The 18,975-nt window shown below is 40.2% G+C and overlaps 1 protein-coding gene across 1 annotated transcript in view; it reads left to right on the top strand.

The window, feature by feature from the left end:
• The window catches only part of LOC311267764 (transient receptor potential cation channel subfamily M member 4-like), a 78,231-nt gene that overhangs the window by 28,393 nt on the left and 30,863 nt on the right, over nt 1-18,975 (top strand). The window contains exons 12-19 of the mRNA XM_084370994.1: nt 999-1,100; nt 5,894-6,022; nt 6,303-6,432; nt 6,769-6,914; nt 8,945-9,057; nt 15,242-15,349; nt 15,468-15,514; nt 18,010-18,242. Of these exons, the coding sequence (XP_084227120.1) occupies nt 999-1,100; nt 5,894-6,022; nt 6,303-6,432; nt 6,769-6,914; nt 8,945-9,057; nt 15,242-15,349; nt 15,468-15,514; nt 18,010-18,242 (1,008 nt within the window). The remainder of the gene's footprint in view (nt 1-998; nt 1,101-5,893; nt 6,023-6,302; nt 6,433-6,768; nt 6,915-8,944; nt 9,058-15,241; nt 15,350-15,467; nt 15,515-18,009; nt 18,243-18,975) is intronic.

Genomic DNA, 18,975 nt, shown 5'->3' with positions numbered 1-18,975 from the left:
AACCTTTAAGATGGACTGATAGCAGGTCATCATACTGTTAATGGTGTTCAATTGAACTGTGACTTGATAAGTAAAGGATTGTGTTGATAATTAGTTTTGGGTGGTTACTGATAGTGATGATACTGCTAATGGAAATACTTTTAAATGCAGCTCTCTTACTTTATTTAATAACATGTTATCTTGTCAGGCTACAATTTGTGCCTTAGTACAATAGGCTTAGTACGTTAACAATAGAAAGAATAAAACAAACAGTTGTTGAAGCTGTTTATGGAACCTCATCACCCACTGCTATTTCACTCATAATTCTGTTTCATCACATCATTGAATTGATACAGTGGATGCATTTTCTTGAAATAGATTGTAATGCATTTCAAGAATTAAATGAAATACTATTTTTGCTAGAAAAACTTGAGAAGAACGCAATAATGCAAAGAAAATAACTCATATGTGCAGGTATTCAGTTAACTGAAAGAGAAGCTTCTCATAACCCATGAAAGTTTTGGTAGCAGCTACTTTCAGAGGGCTGCTTGCATCGGTCACCATTCCCCTACAAAAAAAGTCCTAAGTGTCTTATTAAGGTGTTGTCACCAAAAGCATCTTGAACAGATTGTTGGTATTTAGACTTAGAATGTCCAACTCTAACTCAACCAGTGGGATGAACAGCATTCTTCCAACCATATAATATCATCTGGTGTTTTGACACATTGCTCCAAAATCTCCAATAGTCGTTTAGTTGAGTTGAGATCTGGTGACTGTGAATCTATGGACTATTTATCCATATTTATCACCCAACTATAACTACATGTCAGTCCTCTGAGTGTGATTTAGCTATTTTGAAACACAGCAAACTGTAATTACTTTTGTTTGTCTGTATTATATCAAGTTTCATTACTTTCATTTTGTTATGCAACCTTATGTTGTATAATGACAAATCACCTTGAAAGCATCCTTGCTCTGTACAATATGCAGTTGTAATGAAGTATTTGGTGATGCTGCAGGTGTCCCGCCTGCTGTGGGACCTGTTGGGGGATGTCTGTCAGCCTTTCTACTATGGATCTCTGGGTCTGGACCACAGCACCAGCACAAGGAGGGCTCTCAAGGTCAGTGAGCAAGGAACACTAGTGATTTTAAACAGCAAAGTTTATTAAGACGTTCTTGAGTACAATTGCATATCTGGGTAACGAATCCCTGTATCATTCGTTCTTTTAATAATTAATTGGGAATCCAAAATCGGAAAATGTTAAAACAATTGTTTGTTTTGTTATTCGTTTATGAATCCGATAACAACAAAACAAATAAGGGTTTGTTTTTCATACTTTGATTTTATGCTCAGATCAAATAAAGGGAAATGAAGAAACGGTCCACGGGCCAAACTTGATTTTGATATTTAGTTTGTCCGATTTGTGTGACCCAGAAGTTATTGACTTCTTTGTGTGTTGCACTTGATAAGCATGCAGCAAATTCACCCACCAACAGTTCAGTGTGAAAGAAAGCCAGAATAACCAGAATCACGCAGTGATTGTATGTCAATGAATCGACACCATGGCCGCACTGTAACCATACGCTTATATAATAGTCAAATCTGGACCACAATAAGGAGACTCCAGAGACTCAGATTTGTGAAACCTTAATGTATTCGTGAAAAAAAGAAAAATAACAATTATGTTAAATTTACAATATACAAATGGCTTTCTGAAGAAAAAAAAAGCTGTAAAATGGCCCTTTTTTGTATTTTCACAAATAGAGTGAAGGTTTTTACTACATTGCCTTGAGGCTACATTGTTAAATCATTTCATTATTTATCTGTTTTAAGTGTGTTTATTGTTAATATTTCCAATATTGTAGTGCTGTAGATCCCGAGTCTGCACAGGGTGTTTTATTTGCAAATTGACTGGATGCACCATGCCGTTCCACTGGTTACTTTTTGTCCGGTTCGATCTGCTCTTTGTAGATTGACGTGGCTGTGGTCCACTTCCGTAAACTGCAGCAGGAATAATGAGCCCAAACACACCTCAAAACTTTGCAAGATATACTAATAGATCAAAGGAGACCTGACCATCATTACCTCCATGCCTTGGTCGAGTGCATGTTATCAGTAAAGTCTATGGGGGAAATACCAAATACTAAGTTGATGTAGTATTCATAGACATTTTTCAAAGATTCAACTTTTCATTCATATTTGTAGGCTTATATTATCAATTGTGATGAAAGAAATAGTATTTCTACACACACACACACACACACATGCACGCACACGCATGCACACACACGCACACACACACACACACACACACACACATATACATATGTACATATATGCATACTGGCCTTAAGCTTCAAACTATGATGCTCCACTGATCCCTCTAGCATCTGTTTTGCAAATGCAGGGCTCCACAGTCAAGTAAGCAATAATAAAAATGCAATGTCTAGTTAGACTTACTGACGAACATTTATCTTGACTCTATCTAGGTTTAGGCACAACAACTAGCCTACTTGGATAGGTTTGGGAACAGTGGTGTATTCAGGACATTTTTACTAGTACGAAGTAAAAGCTATAACTACAAACGTCAAGCAGGATCATTGTCAAATTGGGTTAGAATCAGTGTGCAAAATACAGGATGTTCGTGGGGCTCTGGAACCCCTTAAATAACAGCTTTGACTCCATTAAAATGTCAAAAAGAAAGGAGGTGTCAACAATGTGCCTAATTATGTCTATTTATAGTATCTACAACTATTTATTTTTACATAACTAACGACATCTTCGATCACTTTTAATAACACAATTAACACATATTGCATCTCAAGCATTTGTGGCATTTGAATGCAATTTGCTCTGCCTCTGCCTATTTAACGTCTAAAACATGTGAACTGTGAAGATGAGCTAACTGATACAAACAAGAAGTCCTTTATCGCCAAGAGAAAAAAGTCTTTAAACAACCCTTAAATTACAGAGCAAATAAATAAATCACAGCTTGTTCTTGTGTTATAGCTACTTAAATCTAGACTGTCACACTATATTTCACACACTGGTTGGTCAAAAATATAACATTAGCTCTATTGAACACACACATCTGCAAAAAACACCCTCAGTCTTCAGTCCAGAAAACAGCATTTCATATTTCATGGCGGTATCCACATAATAAAAAAACAAAACGCTAACATTAAATGCTTAACGTTCGTCTTTTAGCTAGCAGCTAAAAGACAAACTACACTGCACTGTTTGTCTTTTAGCTGCTACTTAGTGCTAGATAAAGTTTTCCTACACATTCAGAGGGAACTACAACATAACTAAACATTAAATTACCATACCTCTCAATCGACAGATTTCAGCGTTTTTATCCAGCAGTTGACGTTGTCACTGTGACCGTCCTCCTGTTTCATCAACGACCGGACCAGCAGCAGATGCAGCGTGCCGTGCTCATCTCTCATGGCTCACCTATCAGACCTGCAGTGTTGGGGAAGCTACTTTGCAAGCGTAGCTTGTAAAACTACATGTAGTTCAGCCTGGCAGTAGTTTGAACAAACTACATTTCTACCCCTGGAGAAATGTAGTTTGTAAAACTACTGCTAAAAAAAGTAGCTTTAGCAGTTACTCATACTCATTATACTCATTTAACTCGGTGTTAAATAAATCAACATATGGTGTATATGAAGCAAAATATAATAGCCTGCAAAAAATTCACATGCCAGCAGAAATATGCCTCTCAACTCAAGTTTTATTTTTTAAAGAACAAAAGCTGACATTTTTGGTCAACATCACAGGAGCTTCAGAGGCGCTAACACTTAGGCACTACAACTAGACGCCAGGGCAGAATCGCTTGTTGACACGACACATGAGCAGTCTCTCAAAGTTTTTATCAGACAGCCGGTTCCGTTTGGCACTAAAAACATCTTTACCAACACTAAAAAGCCATATATATCCAAGATATAGGTTGGGCTGGCACGTTCGGGGGCACATCGGGGGTGGCGGGAGGGTTGTCCATGACGTGCTTGTGCCATATGAGCACTGCCTTCCTCGGCATAAAGACCCACCCACTCTGTGAAGCATTTGAGTGCTGCCAGGGCAAGTCAATCAGAGGCAGTGTTGGCTTAGCATGTCATGACATGTTTCATGCCTTTTTTCAAAGAAAAATAGAATAAAATTTACATTAAATAGGTCTTTTTTTATAAAAAAAAAAATATTTCATGTTATTGGCCAAAATTGCAGTGAAACTTGAGTAGTTAAACTACAAAAAAAAGTAGTTGAAATACTTAAAAAATATGAATGTAGTTTAACTACCAGCAAGTTACAGCAAATTGTAGTTAAGCTATGTAGTTCAACTATACGTAGTTTAAGTCTCCCCAACACTGCAGACCTGCATGGCCAAACGTCCGCTGAGCAGAAATCAGCTCCCACAGCCTCAGTACGACCATTACCATTACCTTCCCTATGTAGCATTACTGAAAAAAAGCAGCTCTTCACACTTAGGCTGGGTTGCACCAACAAGGATTAATTCATAAGTTCTACTCAGAGTTTAGCAAAACTAGGTTTAAAATGAGTAAATACAGATTTAAAATTAAGCAGAGCTCTGTTGCACCATTCAAATGTAATCTCTGTTTAGTTAATTGATGTAAACCAGAGTTAAACAGAGTTGAATCAATATGGAGTTGCTACCCAAATTAAAATAAATACATAAATAAAATCAGCTGGCATGCTGTTGGGACTTAATAAAATGTTATGTTGTTTGCTAGGTAGCTAAAAAGTTAGGTTTGCCCTATTAGTTAGATATGTGCATCTCTTTCATTGCCCTGTCTGACAGTTGGTCCAGTCTTCCTGTTCAGCTCTTCAACAGTTTCCTTGCTGAACCGGCATCTTTGGAAATTCAGCAGCATTGTTTAAGTTAAACCTTTAAAGTGTAAGTTTATCACAGTTTAAATTGGAGTTGGAGTTTTGGCGCAACAGAATTAAATGTAATCTATCTAGGTTAAGAGAAAAAACTAAACTGAGGTTTAAAGAGAGGTTCAAATTTAATCTTTCCTAATTTTAAGTAAGTTTTAAAGTTTGGTGCAACAGAATTTAAGCCTTAACCATGATTTAATCAGGTATAAACGTTCATCCTTGTTGGTACATTTCAGCATGGGTCTTGGTCACACATGGGACTCAAAGCCTGGTCTCCTGGGGTAAAATCCTCGACACAGACTTTTCTCGCTCTTTATACTACCGCACAAGAAATTACACATTACATCATATTACAACAAGTGTAGGCCACTGACCAGGCTGCTATATTTGATTAATGGGCTGGCAGTGGCGACCTCTTAGCAGGACTCTCTGGGCTAGAACCTGCCAGCCTCCTGGAGCCCGCGGGGTTAGGGCAGCACATGTTCTCCTTGTGTCTGCAAGGGTTCCCTGTGGGTGCTTTGGCCTGCTCCCACAGTCAAAAGAAATTAAGGTTAATTGGTCATTTTAAATCGTCCTGTTTTAAATATCAGTGTGAATGGTTGTCTGTATGTGTCAAAAGGTAAAGCGGTTATTAGTAATGGATGGATAGTTTGAAAATTGAAAAATCTTGGTGTGTGGAGTAACAAAGAAGTGATCCTACCTGTAGCCTGTTACTCATCTTTGCATGAGGCTAGAGGAAATGTTGATGCTTTTTTTAGACTGCCTATCACAAGTCAGACAATGTCATAAGAGTGCAATGCTTGATCCTGTATCATGTTTGTAATGATCCTGACAAGAAGAGAGACCCAGAAACTACTTTATGAAAATTTCACCATACAAAACTACTTAAAACAACAGGAAAAGCTGTTGGCACAATTTGAAATAGATACGTTAATAATGCATGATTTTCAGCTGTAAGAGAGATAATCTTTTTTCTGATCTGACTGCCTCACTTGTGTCTTGTCTTACTTTCAGCAAGTTAATAAGATGCTGCTGGGGGAGTGTGTGTACCGAGACCAGCGCTGCCTCTCTCCCTGGGCAGCCCTCTTCATCTGGGCTGTCCTGCAGAACCGCAGTGAAATGGCTGTTTACTTCTGGGAGATGGTGAGACTAGCCTGTCATTTTCTACACCCTCATTTAATCAATATAAGCATTAAATTTCAAAATTGGAAAGTTTAGGCTGTGTTCAAGTGACACTGTAAATGTTAAACTTAACCAGTTTCAGGTGATGACATTTTAGTGTGCTGTGAAAAAAAGGCTGACCACCATGTGCAGCAAACTTCATTGAGGTCACAAAGCTGCCATTTTTCAAAGTTGTCATCAAATTTGGTTTCATTTGAGCTGGTGTTAATTGGCATCCTGTGTTTCTGTATTTCCTTGACAGGCAGGGGAGTCAGTGCTGAGCGCTTTGGGTGGATGTAAGATGCTGAGGGAGCTTTCTAAGCTCGAGAGTGAAACTGAGAGCAAAGTTGCTATGAAGGAACTGGCACAGAAGTTTGAGAACCTGGCACAGGGTGAGCCAGACCCAAAGCTGCTTTGTTCTCTATGTGTGTAGACTTCTCATCTATAGGCTCCATAATATTAAACTGGAAACTGTCATTTACTAATGGACAGTTAAGAAATACATTTATTTATTGTTTTTATCTAAAAGTTAAAGCCCAAGACAACCCCATAGCTTAAGGTACCTGGTTTTGTTCCTGCGAGACTACTGTCTATCTACCTAATTTTCTGTCATTTCTCTACTGTCTATAATAAAGACATAAATATGCCTCTAAAAACTGTGTATCCTAGCAACCTAGAAGAAATTATGAATGAGAAAGAATAATAATGTTTGTTGTTTGTGTGTTCAGATGTATTCAGTGAGTGTTACCAGAACAGTGAAAGTCGCTCCTTCACTCTCCTTATAAGGAAGTCTCCAGTGTGGGGTGGTGCAACATGCCTGCAGATGGCCACTGCGGCTGATGCCCGCCTTTTCTTCAGCCACGATGGCGTTCAGGTAGAGAAGCTGTCATTCATTCTCTTTTTTCAAAACTGAAATGAGCTTCATGTGGCTTAATATGCTGACCAAGAAGAACACATGAACTACATGTAAAAATTCAATGCAAACATGGAAAAACAAACAAAACAGACAGTAGATTTTCACTAGATACTTGCTTCCTGGTTGAAAAGTAAAGTTGGTTATCATTAGGGTTGCCACCTTCCAAAAAATTAAGGAAGGACACCCCCCGAGGTGGGGGCACCACTCCGCAGGGGCCTGACCACTCTGGGCCCCAGATTGCAGTGGGGCGGCAGTTGTGATAAATCATAATGTACACCTGCTTTACAGTAGGATGACAGATTTTTAATGAAATAAATCAAAATCAATTTTATATATACTGTATATGCCATAATCACAATCACATCTCAGTGGGCTTTACAATTTGTACAGTGAATGACATCTTCTGTCCTTAGACCTTCGATTAAAAAAAACTTGCCATATTACAAAAAAATAGTATGAATTTCATGGTATTTTTTAATTTATTCTTTCCTTCTTTCTGTCTGCTGTTTTTTTTTGATGAAATCATGAATGATACTATCAATATTATATTGAAATATTTTCTGATTGTATTCATGTCTATTGATGGTATATTGATGTTGTATTGATTATATATTGCCCAGGCCTCAGTGTGAATACGGATTTGGCTAAAATAATTGCAGCTGCCTGTCTTATGTCCTGAAAAGTAGTCACCCTATCTAAACAGTGAAACCACACAGTAATCTACACACTTCCGAGAAAAACATATTAAGTAAAACACTATTTATTTTTAACATTTTATACTGTTAATTCATTAGTACTGAAGGATGCAATTTTCCAGATTGATAAAGCATTAATAACATAATAATTGTGTTTTCTTCACATCAAGGGCAATACATTTATATTGATTCATATTTAAATCAATCAGTGTTTATGCATCACATAACCTACTATTGACGCCAGTCCACGTGGGGGCAGCCCATCTCAGGGACTGAGATTTAACCAGGAAATCAATCCCTTGTATGTGATGTGATACATTTATTTGCTAGTAAATTATATATAATCTGAACAGAACGCAATGTCCCATCATAGAAGTGATTAAGAAGCTTACTGTATCAGCTTCAGGAGATGCATGGGATAGGGAGAACTGTAAGACTGCTGTTCGTTTTTTGTCAAGCATTTGAATCTTCCCACTCATGTCTCTATTTCTGCAATCGTTTACGTTTGAGTGGTGCATGTGGTGGATTATCAGAGGCAGCCCGATGTAATATAACAGGTCTGGGGCAACCGCAGACATGTCCCCACTGGCTTCCTGTGAGAAGACCCGCCACCGCAAGGCCCGCACTCTCTCACCCTATCACTGATGATCTCTCGTTCCTCATGCCTAAAACTAACCAACCAAATCAACGATCGCTATGAGTAGGCAGGACGAGCCGTAAGAGGCTGAATGTGGCTGGGATGACGCTGCATTCAAGGGAACTTGCATACAATGACTAGGATTGCCACCTGTCCCATAAAATACAGAATCGTCCCATATTTTACTCTTAAATATTGCGTCCCATTTTGAGTCAATACGGGATGCAATATTTAAGTGTAAAATACGGGACGATTCTGTATCTAACGGGACAGGTTGTCTAAGCCATAGTTTATTGGTCGTAGTGACTAGCTAATGTTGTTGCCAGAGAGAATAAACCTCCTGAACTTTGCTATCAGCTTCCTGCCTCTCATTGCAATTGAGTACTCACTGCATTCAAACATTTACTTATAGTACATATATTGTATGTACTTTATGTATATACATGTGACAAAAGTACAGCAAAGTAATTGGCTGACTGAGTTTTAATTGGGAATACCAAAGTCAGAAATTAAGTTACAGTATATGTTAAATACATACCAAGGTTGGGTATAACAAATTGATATTTATTCCAATTATTTATGTAATAATTAATGTCATCAGTAAGGGTAATGTTGTTTGGGAGCTGTTGTAGTAACCGTGCTGCTCTCTGTTGTAGTCTCTGCTATCTCAGATCTGGTGGGGTGACATGGAGAGGAGTACTGAGGTTTGGAAACTGGTTCTAACCTTCTTCCTGCCCCCCCTCCTCTACACAGACCTTATGAGCTTCAGGTAAATGTTGTGTTATTATTGTGTAATTTGGCTTGTGAGTGTGTGTCTTTGCACTATGATTCCATCCTGGTTTTAGGGCTTTCTTTGGGTTTACATCTTGAAAAAAAAAAAGTGTTAATTTGTTTGTGAAAATCAGAATTTGAGCTACAATTGGATTTGAAGTTGGAGCTCAAAATGCTCTTTGTTTGTGATCGGAGGTTTTTTGAGTTCTCCAAGCTGTCAAGTCCAGTACATTTTATTTACATTTCCCAAACTCACAGATTGCACATTTGCCTCTGAAGGAGATTTTAATCAGGACAATATACAGTATGGTATCTTCTATCTTGTAATGGATGATATCTTGCTGTTCGAGGAAATAACTTTTGGAAGCGTTGGTAATTAAAATCCTGTTAAAAATTGGGTAGACAGATCTGATCTGAAAAATCAGGATATTGTCAATATGATTGCAATATCTTAAAATGCATGAACTAGATCCAAACCTAGATCTCAACACAAAATGTTTATGTAAAGGGGTACACCTACATAATATCCTACAGAACAGTAAATGATCAATCTCCAGTTCATATGAGGATGTCTCCTTTGAGTGGAGGTTCCAATTTTAGTCAAGAGTTCCACACTTGAAAATTGACCAAAGCCTTATCCAAACCTCAGAAATTACAAAGTAAAGGTTCAGCTGCAGTAGCTATTTGCAGCATTGACTTTATGTGAGGTAGGATTCTTGATAGAATTTTACCAACCTGAAAAGCTTCTCTGAAAAGATTCTGTTGGGACCCACAGATGAAGTCGTTCATTGTGGATGAACAGAACTCCAGCTCCTTCCTTTGTTTCCTCTCTACTCCTTCAGCCGCTCTTCTCCTCAAGCCTCTCTTCTCCACCTCTCTCCCCACGGGGCTGCCTGCCCTCAAGTTCTCTTCTCTTGGATCTTCTGGGCCTTACAGCTGCTGAGAGCTGCAAGCTACATTTCCAGCAGGCCCAAAGAACTTCTCCTCACTGCAGCGACACAAGTTCCTGCTAGTATTTCAGATCAGTTAGCACCAGCAGCTGCGACGCAAAACTTGCAAACTAACTTCACAATCTGAGGAACACCAAGCAAGTTAGCGGCGAGCTGCTATCCTTGCAAGGGAAAGGAGCAAACTGTTTACTCCTATGCTGTCTTTCGTCAGATCTTGCTCAGCAAGTACAGCATTGTTCAACATTGGAATCCCACCCTTCTCCTGCAACCACCAGCACCTTTTCTTCAAAGACTGGTATCGTTGAACTGTGCTTAGATAGCATAGCATAGCACGGCTAAGCACAGGACTTTTAACTCTGGTTGATGTAATGCACATGTGTCAACGCAACTCCTGGTCCAATCGCTGGTCATTTCCCGCCTGGACTACTGCAACTCTCTCTTGGCTGGACTCCCAGCCTCTGTGACTAAGACCTTGCAACATATCCAGAACGCTGCATCGCGCCTTGTTTTCAATCTATGCAAATTCTCCTATGTGACCCACCTCCTCCGTGACCTCAACTGGCTTCTTGTTGGACCATGGTGCTGGCCTTCAAGGTCGTCAACGGAACTGCACCCTTCTACCTCCAAACATTGGTCAGACCAAACGCCCCAGCGCGAGCACTTCACTCTACTACATCAGCTGGCCGGCTGGTACTGCCGTCGCTGAGAGCAAACAAAGGCTGCTCAGCAAAGTCGCGACTCTTCTCTGTTCTGGCGCCCCAGTGGTGGAAAGAACTCCCGACCAATGTCAGGACAGCAGTCACCCACCATCTTCCGCAGAAGACTTCACCTCGACCCCCGCATAGCATGACTCCCCCCCCCCCCCCCCAAAAGCACTTACCCTTACCCTTAGCACTTACACCATAGCACATTTGTACTTATGGTATTCTTGATAAATAGCAGCTACTTTGCTCAGATGAGGGCTTGAAAATTGTTTCTATCTTTTCTTTTCTACTTTATCAACAGTGATATGTTGTGGTTTCTTTCCTGTGACAAATGTAATGTAAGTCGCTTTGGACAAAAGCGTCTGCAAAATGCCCTAAATGTAAATGTGTTCAATCTATGTGTTCACTGTTTGGGTGTTATTGTGATCTCAGGTCAGGTTCTTGGTAGTTTGCTTTGCTACACAGCTAATTTGACATTAGTTGAATGATGCTTCACACAGACTCAAGGTCTTTGCATGCAACTAACCATCTTCTCTAACCTGGCATTACGTCACACACACACACACACACACCTGTATATAGTACATGTTAGTAAGTGTGTTTTCATCTTTGTGTTAAATAAAATACTTTTTGAACCTTCAAGCTGCCTATTTAATATTGTACAAGAGTGACTGTTGCCAACCTCTACTCTGTCAAGAACTCCAAAACCCTTTGACCATTACAAGCTGTTATGGTAATTTTGGTTGTAGTTTTTAAGTTAATTATTAACCAGAGTTACAAACTGGGGATGGTGCCCAGAGGCGATCTAATGTAAATTGGATCTTATTATTAATCATAATTAATAATTATCCCTGATAATCATTAATTATTATTGATAGCCAAATTTAACCCAACACCCCTATTAATGTTGCATGAAGCACTACATAATGGTGCCTTGTGTGCATGCAGTGTACAACAACTCACTACGTTTTCTGTGAGTCAAATGCCATTTACATATATCATAGAAGTACAGGCCTTAAGGCACATAATACCAGACCTGAGAGGGGTCTCGATTCCACCCTTTGTACTTAACCTCAGTTTGGAGTACTGTACCTACAGTAAATGCCAGCTCTGCTTTGTGTTTCAAATACGGACAGTACTCCTGGGGGGTTGTTACTGGCCTTGGGGTAACTTTTCCAGCAGTTGGGAAACAACAGGGGAGATTTGTCTTAACTCTTGAGAAACTGCTGCATTTATTAACTAACACACTGTGACCTGTACTGTACATCACTGTGTCGTGTCGACTTCTTCTTTGATTGTTCAAAACGGTTTTTCAGAGTTTCAAAAAGATACCAATAAAAGGAAATAATCTCCAGGAGTCCTCAAAAGCTGAGTGCAATAATGTTTAATTGTCGACAATTAAAACATGAGATCATACAGACAAAAGTTCATCTGATAAGACCCAACTTCTCAATACAAAACATACTCCTTTTATTCACTAAAGAGGGGGCAGGGCCTTTTGGCCTCAACCAATCCCTACTCTTGCACGTTTCTGCTGACACTGGGTTTTTTCCATGGAAAGTCCCAAACTTTTCCACTGCACCTGGCCGTGCTGCTGACGTGCCTGATACCATTAGCTCATCTTGGTTTTTAAAAAAACCCAGGCCCTTTCTTCAGAATACACCATTAGCTTTTCCTCCTTCTCAGTTTGGTTATTAAAAAAACAGGCACTTTCCTCAGAATTAAACCATTGGCTCTGATCACCCTTTGTTCTGCACTTTAAAAATATTACAGTGTGTTACATAATTTCACTCTTACATGTGTGGTTACATTTTATTCCAAGTTAACACAATACAGTAGTTTAATCATCAATTCAATCAATAGGTGCATGTTTAATCAACTTGTGCTGAGTAGTATGTCTTCAACATTCATTTACGATTCCTTCCCATTTTGATGAGTTTCTTTAACATCTCAGTTTTATATTACCAGTTGTCACTAACCACTAACTACTTATATATGGTTATATGATTATATTACACTACAACTGCCCAACTGACGATACACAAACTGCTAACCCTTTTTCCTCTGCTCTGCTCGCATTCACCATTTCTTTTATGCTATTCGCTCTCTCTTGCTCGACCACACATTCCTTACGCTCTGCCGTTCTCTCTCTTTTGCTTGACCACAAATATTTATTACAATAGGTAAACTAGCTTTGCTTGAGAAAGGGCTGCAGGCAAAAAGACAGAAGATAAAACAGGAATTGGGAAATCCTACATCAGAGCGAAGACAACAAGATAACTGGTTGTTTGGACTGAAATCAGTGGTCTGCACTGTAGCTCCACCTTTCAGTATAAGATCGCCATGCTAGGTACCTCAACAGAAGGGTAACAAAATAACAAATGGAACTTTTGACAATGAAAAAACATTGATAACCATTCCAATGTGTAAGGAACTGACCCTAACAGAACCGGACTGCTTGGTGGAAACAATGCTTTAGAGTCACCAGATGGAACCCTTTCCAGGATGGCACCCAGGGACTCCAAGAAGGCCTGGTACTCCAGCTGCTGTTCATTGCATAAGCAGTCAGAGCCTTCTTCTCAGAGACTTGCACTTACAGAGAGGAGACCCTCTCATTCTCCGGGGACAAGTCTAGCAATGCGGCAATCAGCCTGGAGCTTGTGAGTTTCCCTAAACCCATTCGGTGCCTGTCACCCTGGGCAAGTTCAGAGATGGAGACAGTCCAGCCCCTCCCCAGGAGTTTGGTTTCAGAACAGGCACTATGAGTCGAGCCGAGCCCACCTGTATCTAGTTGGCACAGCTCCATCCTCCAGTTCCTTCCCCAACAAAGATGTGAATTTCCACATCCCTTGGACCAGTCTGTGTTACCAGGGGTCAGGAGACCCAGGTCCCTGCCTGGAATGCACTGCATCTGACCTCAGTGCCTGTTGTTCGTGTGGTGGGCCTACATGGCAGAGACTCCATGTTGTTTCTTCAGGCTGTGGTCCATTGAGTCCTGTAGAATAAGGCCTGAATACCAAAAGCTCACCTACAAGCTCCACGCTCAGGTATGGTTACTGTTAAATGCGAAGCCTAAGGGCTACTGGGTAGGCTGAAGTATGTTTGAGAGACCCATAGAGGAGGCAGGAGTCCAAGTTCAGAAAGCAGAGCAGTTTTATTTTCTTTACAGAAAGCAGATTTCTTTATAAGGTTTCTGATGTGTGGTTTAAGTTCTGCAAATGGAGAACAAAATGATTAACATAGGTTAAAAAATGTCAACAAGAATTGTGTGCAATAATAAAGTAAATCAAATACTAAGCAAGGAATTCAACTTACAGGACGCACACACGGCTGGGGTCAAAGGAAAGAACAAAGTGAGGCAGGCAGTATATATAAGCTCTCATCAGGTGAAATGATTGCACCTGAGGTGGGTGTGTCCTTCTCAGGTAGGAGCGCTTGTATTTTCCTCCCTGCCTTCAGTGAGATCAGGTGACCTCTAGATGGGGACTTTTGACAGTTACAGTAGGGGGCCCCGTTTTTCCTATTCATATGGGGTCTTCGATTCATTCTTAAATGTGGTCCTGGACGTCATTGTGGGAACTACCACAGAAGCAGTTTTGAGTATTTTGCCAGGTGTTTTCATTCAGTCATTCAGATTTTCACCGCAATATTGTCACAACTGTGCAAGAAGCAGTCACAGCTTCACAAGTATGTAGTTGAGATCAAAATGAAGGTCAAGTTCCAAGATGGGCGCTTGCACCCTGGCCCACATTTGTGGTCCTGGAGACACGTTTTGTAGCAGTAATTACCACAGAAGCAATTTTGGGGACTTTGTCATGTGTTTGTCTGTCTGCCTGCCTGTCTTTCTGTCAGCATGATAGCGCCACAACTGTGTAAGATGCAGTCAGGAAACTTTACAGGTGTGTAAGATAAAAATGAAGGCCAAGTTGAAGATGGGTGTGGCTCCACTCATGAGTTGTGAGCACTCATTCAATAATGTAATAGTGGGTCAGAATGTAAACATGGTGACAGGCGTCCTGGCTGGTGTGATCCCATCGCAAGATGGTCTCTATTTTGTGCCTGAAATCACTCCCTATTTGCTACCTTGTAAACATTGACAAGACATTGTAAATGTTTTACATTTAAGAGTTACTTTGATTGTCCAAATTGAGGCGTTAAGTGTATGTACTCTAAAGTACCCTCAAAAATGTACACAATGTAATTATAATACAGATATGTAAGTTACTGATATATAACACAAAACATGTTTAGTGATGCAAAATTATACTGATTGTTTCTGAAATCTCAATTTACAACTCAGGGTTTTTGATATGTAGAGAATATTGAAAGAATGAACAAGGGAATGATTTTTGACACAATGTTTGACACTGTTAAATCTGTCCTGCTGTATGGAACTGGATCAGTTGATTCAGCAGGAGCTGAGATGACTCACAAGCTGAATCATTGCAATTACAAACCACTGATGAATATAATTAATCAGTTTGACAAGATTATTAAAGATGCCTGGTTGTTTGTGTTCATGTTACAGGGAACAGGAGGAGGAGGTTGGGTCTGTGGAGGTCCACCCCTGCAGAGACGCTGAAAGTCTGGATGGGAATGATGCCACTGTCTTCTCGCTTGCTGATATTATCCAAAGGTAACTACAAATATAAAAATATGACTTTTATACAAATACTAACATAATTTAGGGTTGTTTGATGGTTTTTGTTTCTCAGTTTTAACAAACATTCCTGATTTTTTGTTTTGGGTCGCAGTGAGGAAGAAGCTGAAGAGTTCAGGGCTCTAAAAGAAAAGATGAAAGGTGGGTTTTGATCACTATTCAGCTATTACTACTTGAACATAAGGGCTACTCTCTTACAGTAGATACCACTTCCTTCCTTCCTTACAGAAAGTAAGAAAGAAAAGAAAAAAGAAAAGTTAGTTACAGTAAACATGACTTACTGTTACAGTTTGTGCAAGCACAAGTACATGAAAACAAGAATGAGGACCCAAATGCAGACTACAGAGGCAAAGCGAGAGCATTTCAAATGATTTAACAACAAATAGTCAATGTACAACAAGCCTACTGAATTGTGAAGTAAAGCAAGGCCAAGATCCAAAAATACTCATGAGGAAAAAGTACAAAGTCAAGCTGACCAAGAGTGAGGGAAACACAGACAGACTTAAATAGACTAGAGAAGAAAGGCTAATAAGAAACAGGTGAAAGTAATGAGCAATCAAAACAGCAGGATAAACGACAGGGAATGAAGTACTGAAACCAGCAGAAGGGATAGTTTTTTAAAAACTAAACAGGAAACAGGCAAGACAAACCCAGGTACTGGGTAACCCAGGTACTACACCTGGGTAATGCACCGCTCCATGTACACAATGGTGTCACTGCAGCAAATATCGTGACACATTTTTACAGGACGGCTACTTTGCTTCAAACAATTTCATGGTACGAACTTTGTGTGACTTTTTAGATGTGTACATTACATCTAAAAAAAGTCACATACACATACACACACACACACACACACACACACACACAGAACGTACACCGTACAAATCCAAGATGGTTGAATTATGAGCTCTGAAAGCAACATTCTGGAGAAGAAGATAGCACACCCCCAAACCTTAAGTAATCAAATGGGACTGCTCAGAGTACTGCTGAAGCGACTACCTGGATACAATCTATGCTATCATCTTATCAAGCCATGCTAATGCATGCCTTGACATCCTCATCAATGACAAGTATGACCTTCCCTTCAGCATTAAGGATGATAGGGAGAAGCCTGACAAGTTTCCTGGAGCTGCTGAGTTCAACAAACTCATGGTCAATGGCGGATACAAAGTCAGACTGCAAAACTTCATGAAGGAACAGTTGAAATTACAAGTTGGTCAGATGTAGGATGGCAGTGTTTACTGTGAGGGAGAAACATCAACCAACCTGAGCAGTGACACTGAAAGTGGGGACAATGTCCTCAAGCATTCATTCATCTTTCATCTTCCTCCGCTTATCCGGGGTCGGGTCGCGGTGGCAGCGGGCTCAGTAGGGAGCTCCAGACCTCCTTCTCCCCAGCAACACTTTCCACCTCTTCCGGGAGGATCCTGAGGCGTTCCCAGGCCAGATGAGATATTTAATCTCTCCAGCAGGTTCTGAGTCTGCCCCAGGGTCTCCTCCCAGTTGGACGTGCCCGGAAAACCTGGATCCTCTCAACACGAAGGAGCAGCGGCTCTACTCCGAGCTCCCTCCAGGTGTCTGAGCTTCTCACCCTATCCCTAAGGCTGAGCCCAGCCACCCTACGGAGAAAACTCTTCAAGCAATGTCTTCAAGCGTCCAGGGTCAAATACAATGCAACTCTTTGCGTATGCTAAGCTGATGGTCAGGAACTACACTGGAATAGTTGAACTAGATTGCAAGGACACTGATATGTTTGTCCACGTGCCTAATGTCTTGCAACAGCTCTGAGGGGATCTGAATAAACACCACCATTCATTAATCATCTGGCATGTCATGCTCTCAAAAGAGCTCCTGGGATATTCAGAAGAAGAGTTGCAGCCAATTTGTTCAAATTTTGTTAGTTGAGGTTGAAACGTCAGGTTAAATACTTTGTTAAACACTTTGGTCAGTCAATTCAGTTTAACATTTTGTGACCATGGACAGGGCTGGATTAGTACCCCCCAGGGGCCCCTGGGCACTGAAACTCATAGGGCCCATAGCAGGTGAAAGGATGAGGTACACATGAAAGATATGGACCTAAACTTACAGTAAAACATTCTTTGTTAAGATTGTCAGTTTCATTGAAATGTTTTATATTATTTTGCAGTCTACATAGTGTTCAGTAAAATGCCACTTGGAGGCACATTTGTAAACTTAATTTAGAATTATTTATAAGTGATTAATTTTATCATTCTTTTTATTTACACTGGAGCCATCATCTCCTGAACTGTGAAGCACTTTGTGAAGTCTGTTTCAATATGAGCTTTATGTACTCATAGAGCTTCCTTATGAATTTTAATTGAGATTTAACTACGATAACAGTTTACGTGTACACCAGCAGGCGCAGCACCATAAATAGTCACAATCTTGCGTAACAACAACTGTTCTGCTGTCTGAGAACCTCACTTCTTATTTTCTGTTCTTCTTGGTCTTCTAGGTGTTTTTTTTGTGGAGTCTAATATTTTAAAAGGGAGATGGATGGATGGATGGATTATTTTCTGTAAAATATTGATACTACTGCTAAAATATTGATAAGGTTGACAGGTTGCTTGCATCTTTGAATCTTTATAATTTTCACTCTCACTTCTCTACAGACTCTTTGCCATCCAACTCCAAGAGACCATTTATTGTATCCCGGTGGAGACAGTTCTGGTTCGCCCCTGTCACCTCATTCCTTGGCAATGTACTCATGTACTTCCTCTTCCTCTGCCTGTTTGCCTATGTTCTGTTGGTGGACTTCAAGCCCCCACCCCCTGACGGCCCCACCTCGCTGGAGTTTGTGCTTTACTTTTGGGTTTTCACCTTAGTATGTGAAGAGATTCGACAGGTTGGTAGTTAAGACATACCACACATATTATTAAGCAGCATTTATAATGCGGCCCAATCTCTGCAAGTAATAACTTACACTGACATTATCTAAATGGTAGGTCTTCTCTGTGTAAGACAGCAATTAACATTTGTGCTTCAGGTGCACAATCAGCAGTAGTGATGGAACAAAGATGGAAACAAAATGGCCGGAATGTTGAGGCATTTCAGACAATCTGACCAAACCATGTTCCAACTATAGCTCCCTGCTTCAAAAGTTGAACTAAAGGCTAAAGGTGTGGTCTCAATAGCACCAGTCACTAAATTTTAGTGCAACGACATCACTCTATATTGCACCATACTACACAGCCAGACTACTAATTGCAGCAACTCTGCATGATAGATTGATTTATTACCCACTGTAAATGTGATATTGCATCCTTTTTGGGGGGCATGGTGGAGGGATATTTCATGAAATGTAGGACTAATGTGACCATACCTTTATGCCATGTTCAGACTGACATAAGTACTGCTTCAAAAACGAACCCCCCCTCATTCATTTCAACAAGGCCTAGTGTTGACACAGTAGGCACCCCAATAGGGGGCTCTAGCAAAAAAAGAAAAGGAAAAGAAATGCCAGGTTGTCCGGCAAAGTTGAAACAGGGTCAACTTCTCCTGCATCACAACATAACGTCATGAAGCAATGCACTGTGTTGGCCAAACAAATCAAATCAGCCTACATTGCTGGTAGATTA

The sequence above is a fragment of the Pagrus pagrus genome (genome assembly GCF_965226575.1).
Source record: "Pagrus pagrus genome assembly, chromosome: 13".
NCBI classification, from domain to species: Eukaryota; Metazoa; Chordata; class Actinopteri; order Spariformes; family Sparidae; genus Pagrus; species Pagrus pagrus.
This window is presented reverse-complemented; position numbering and strand designations above follow the sequence as displayed.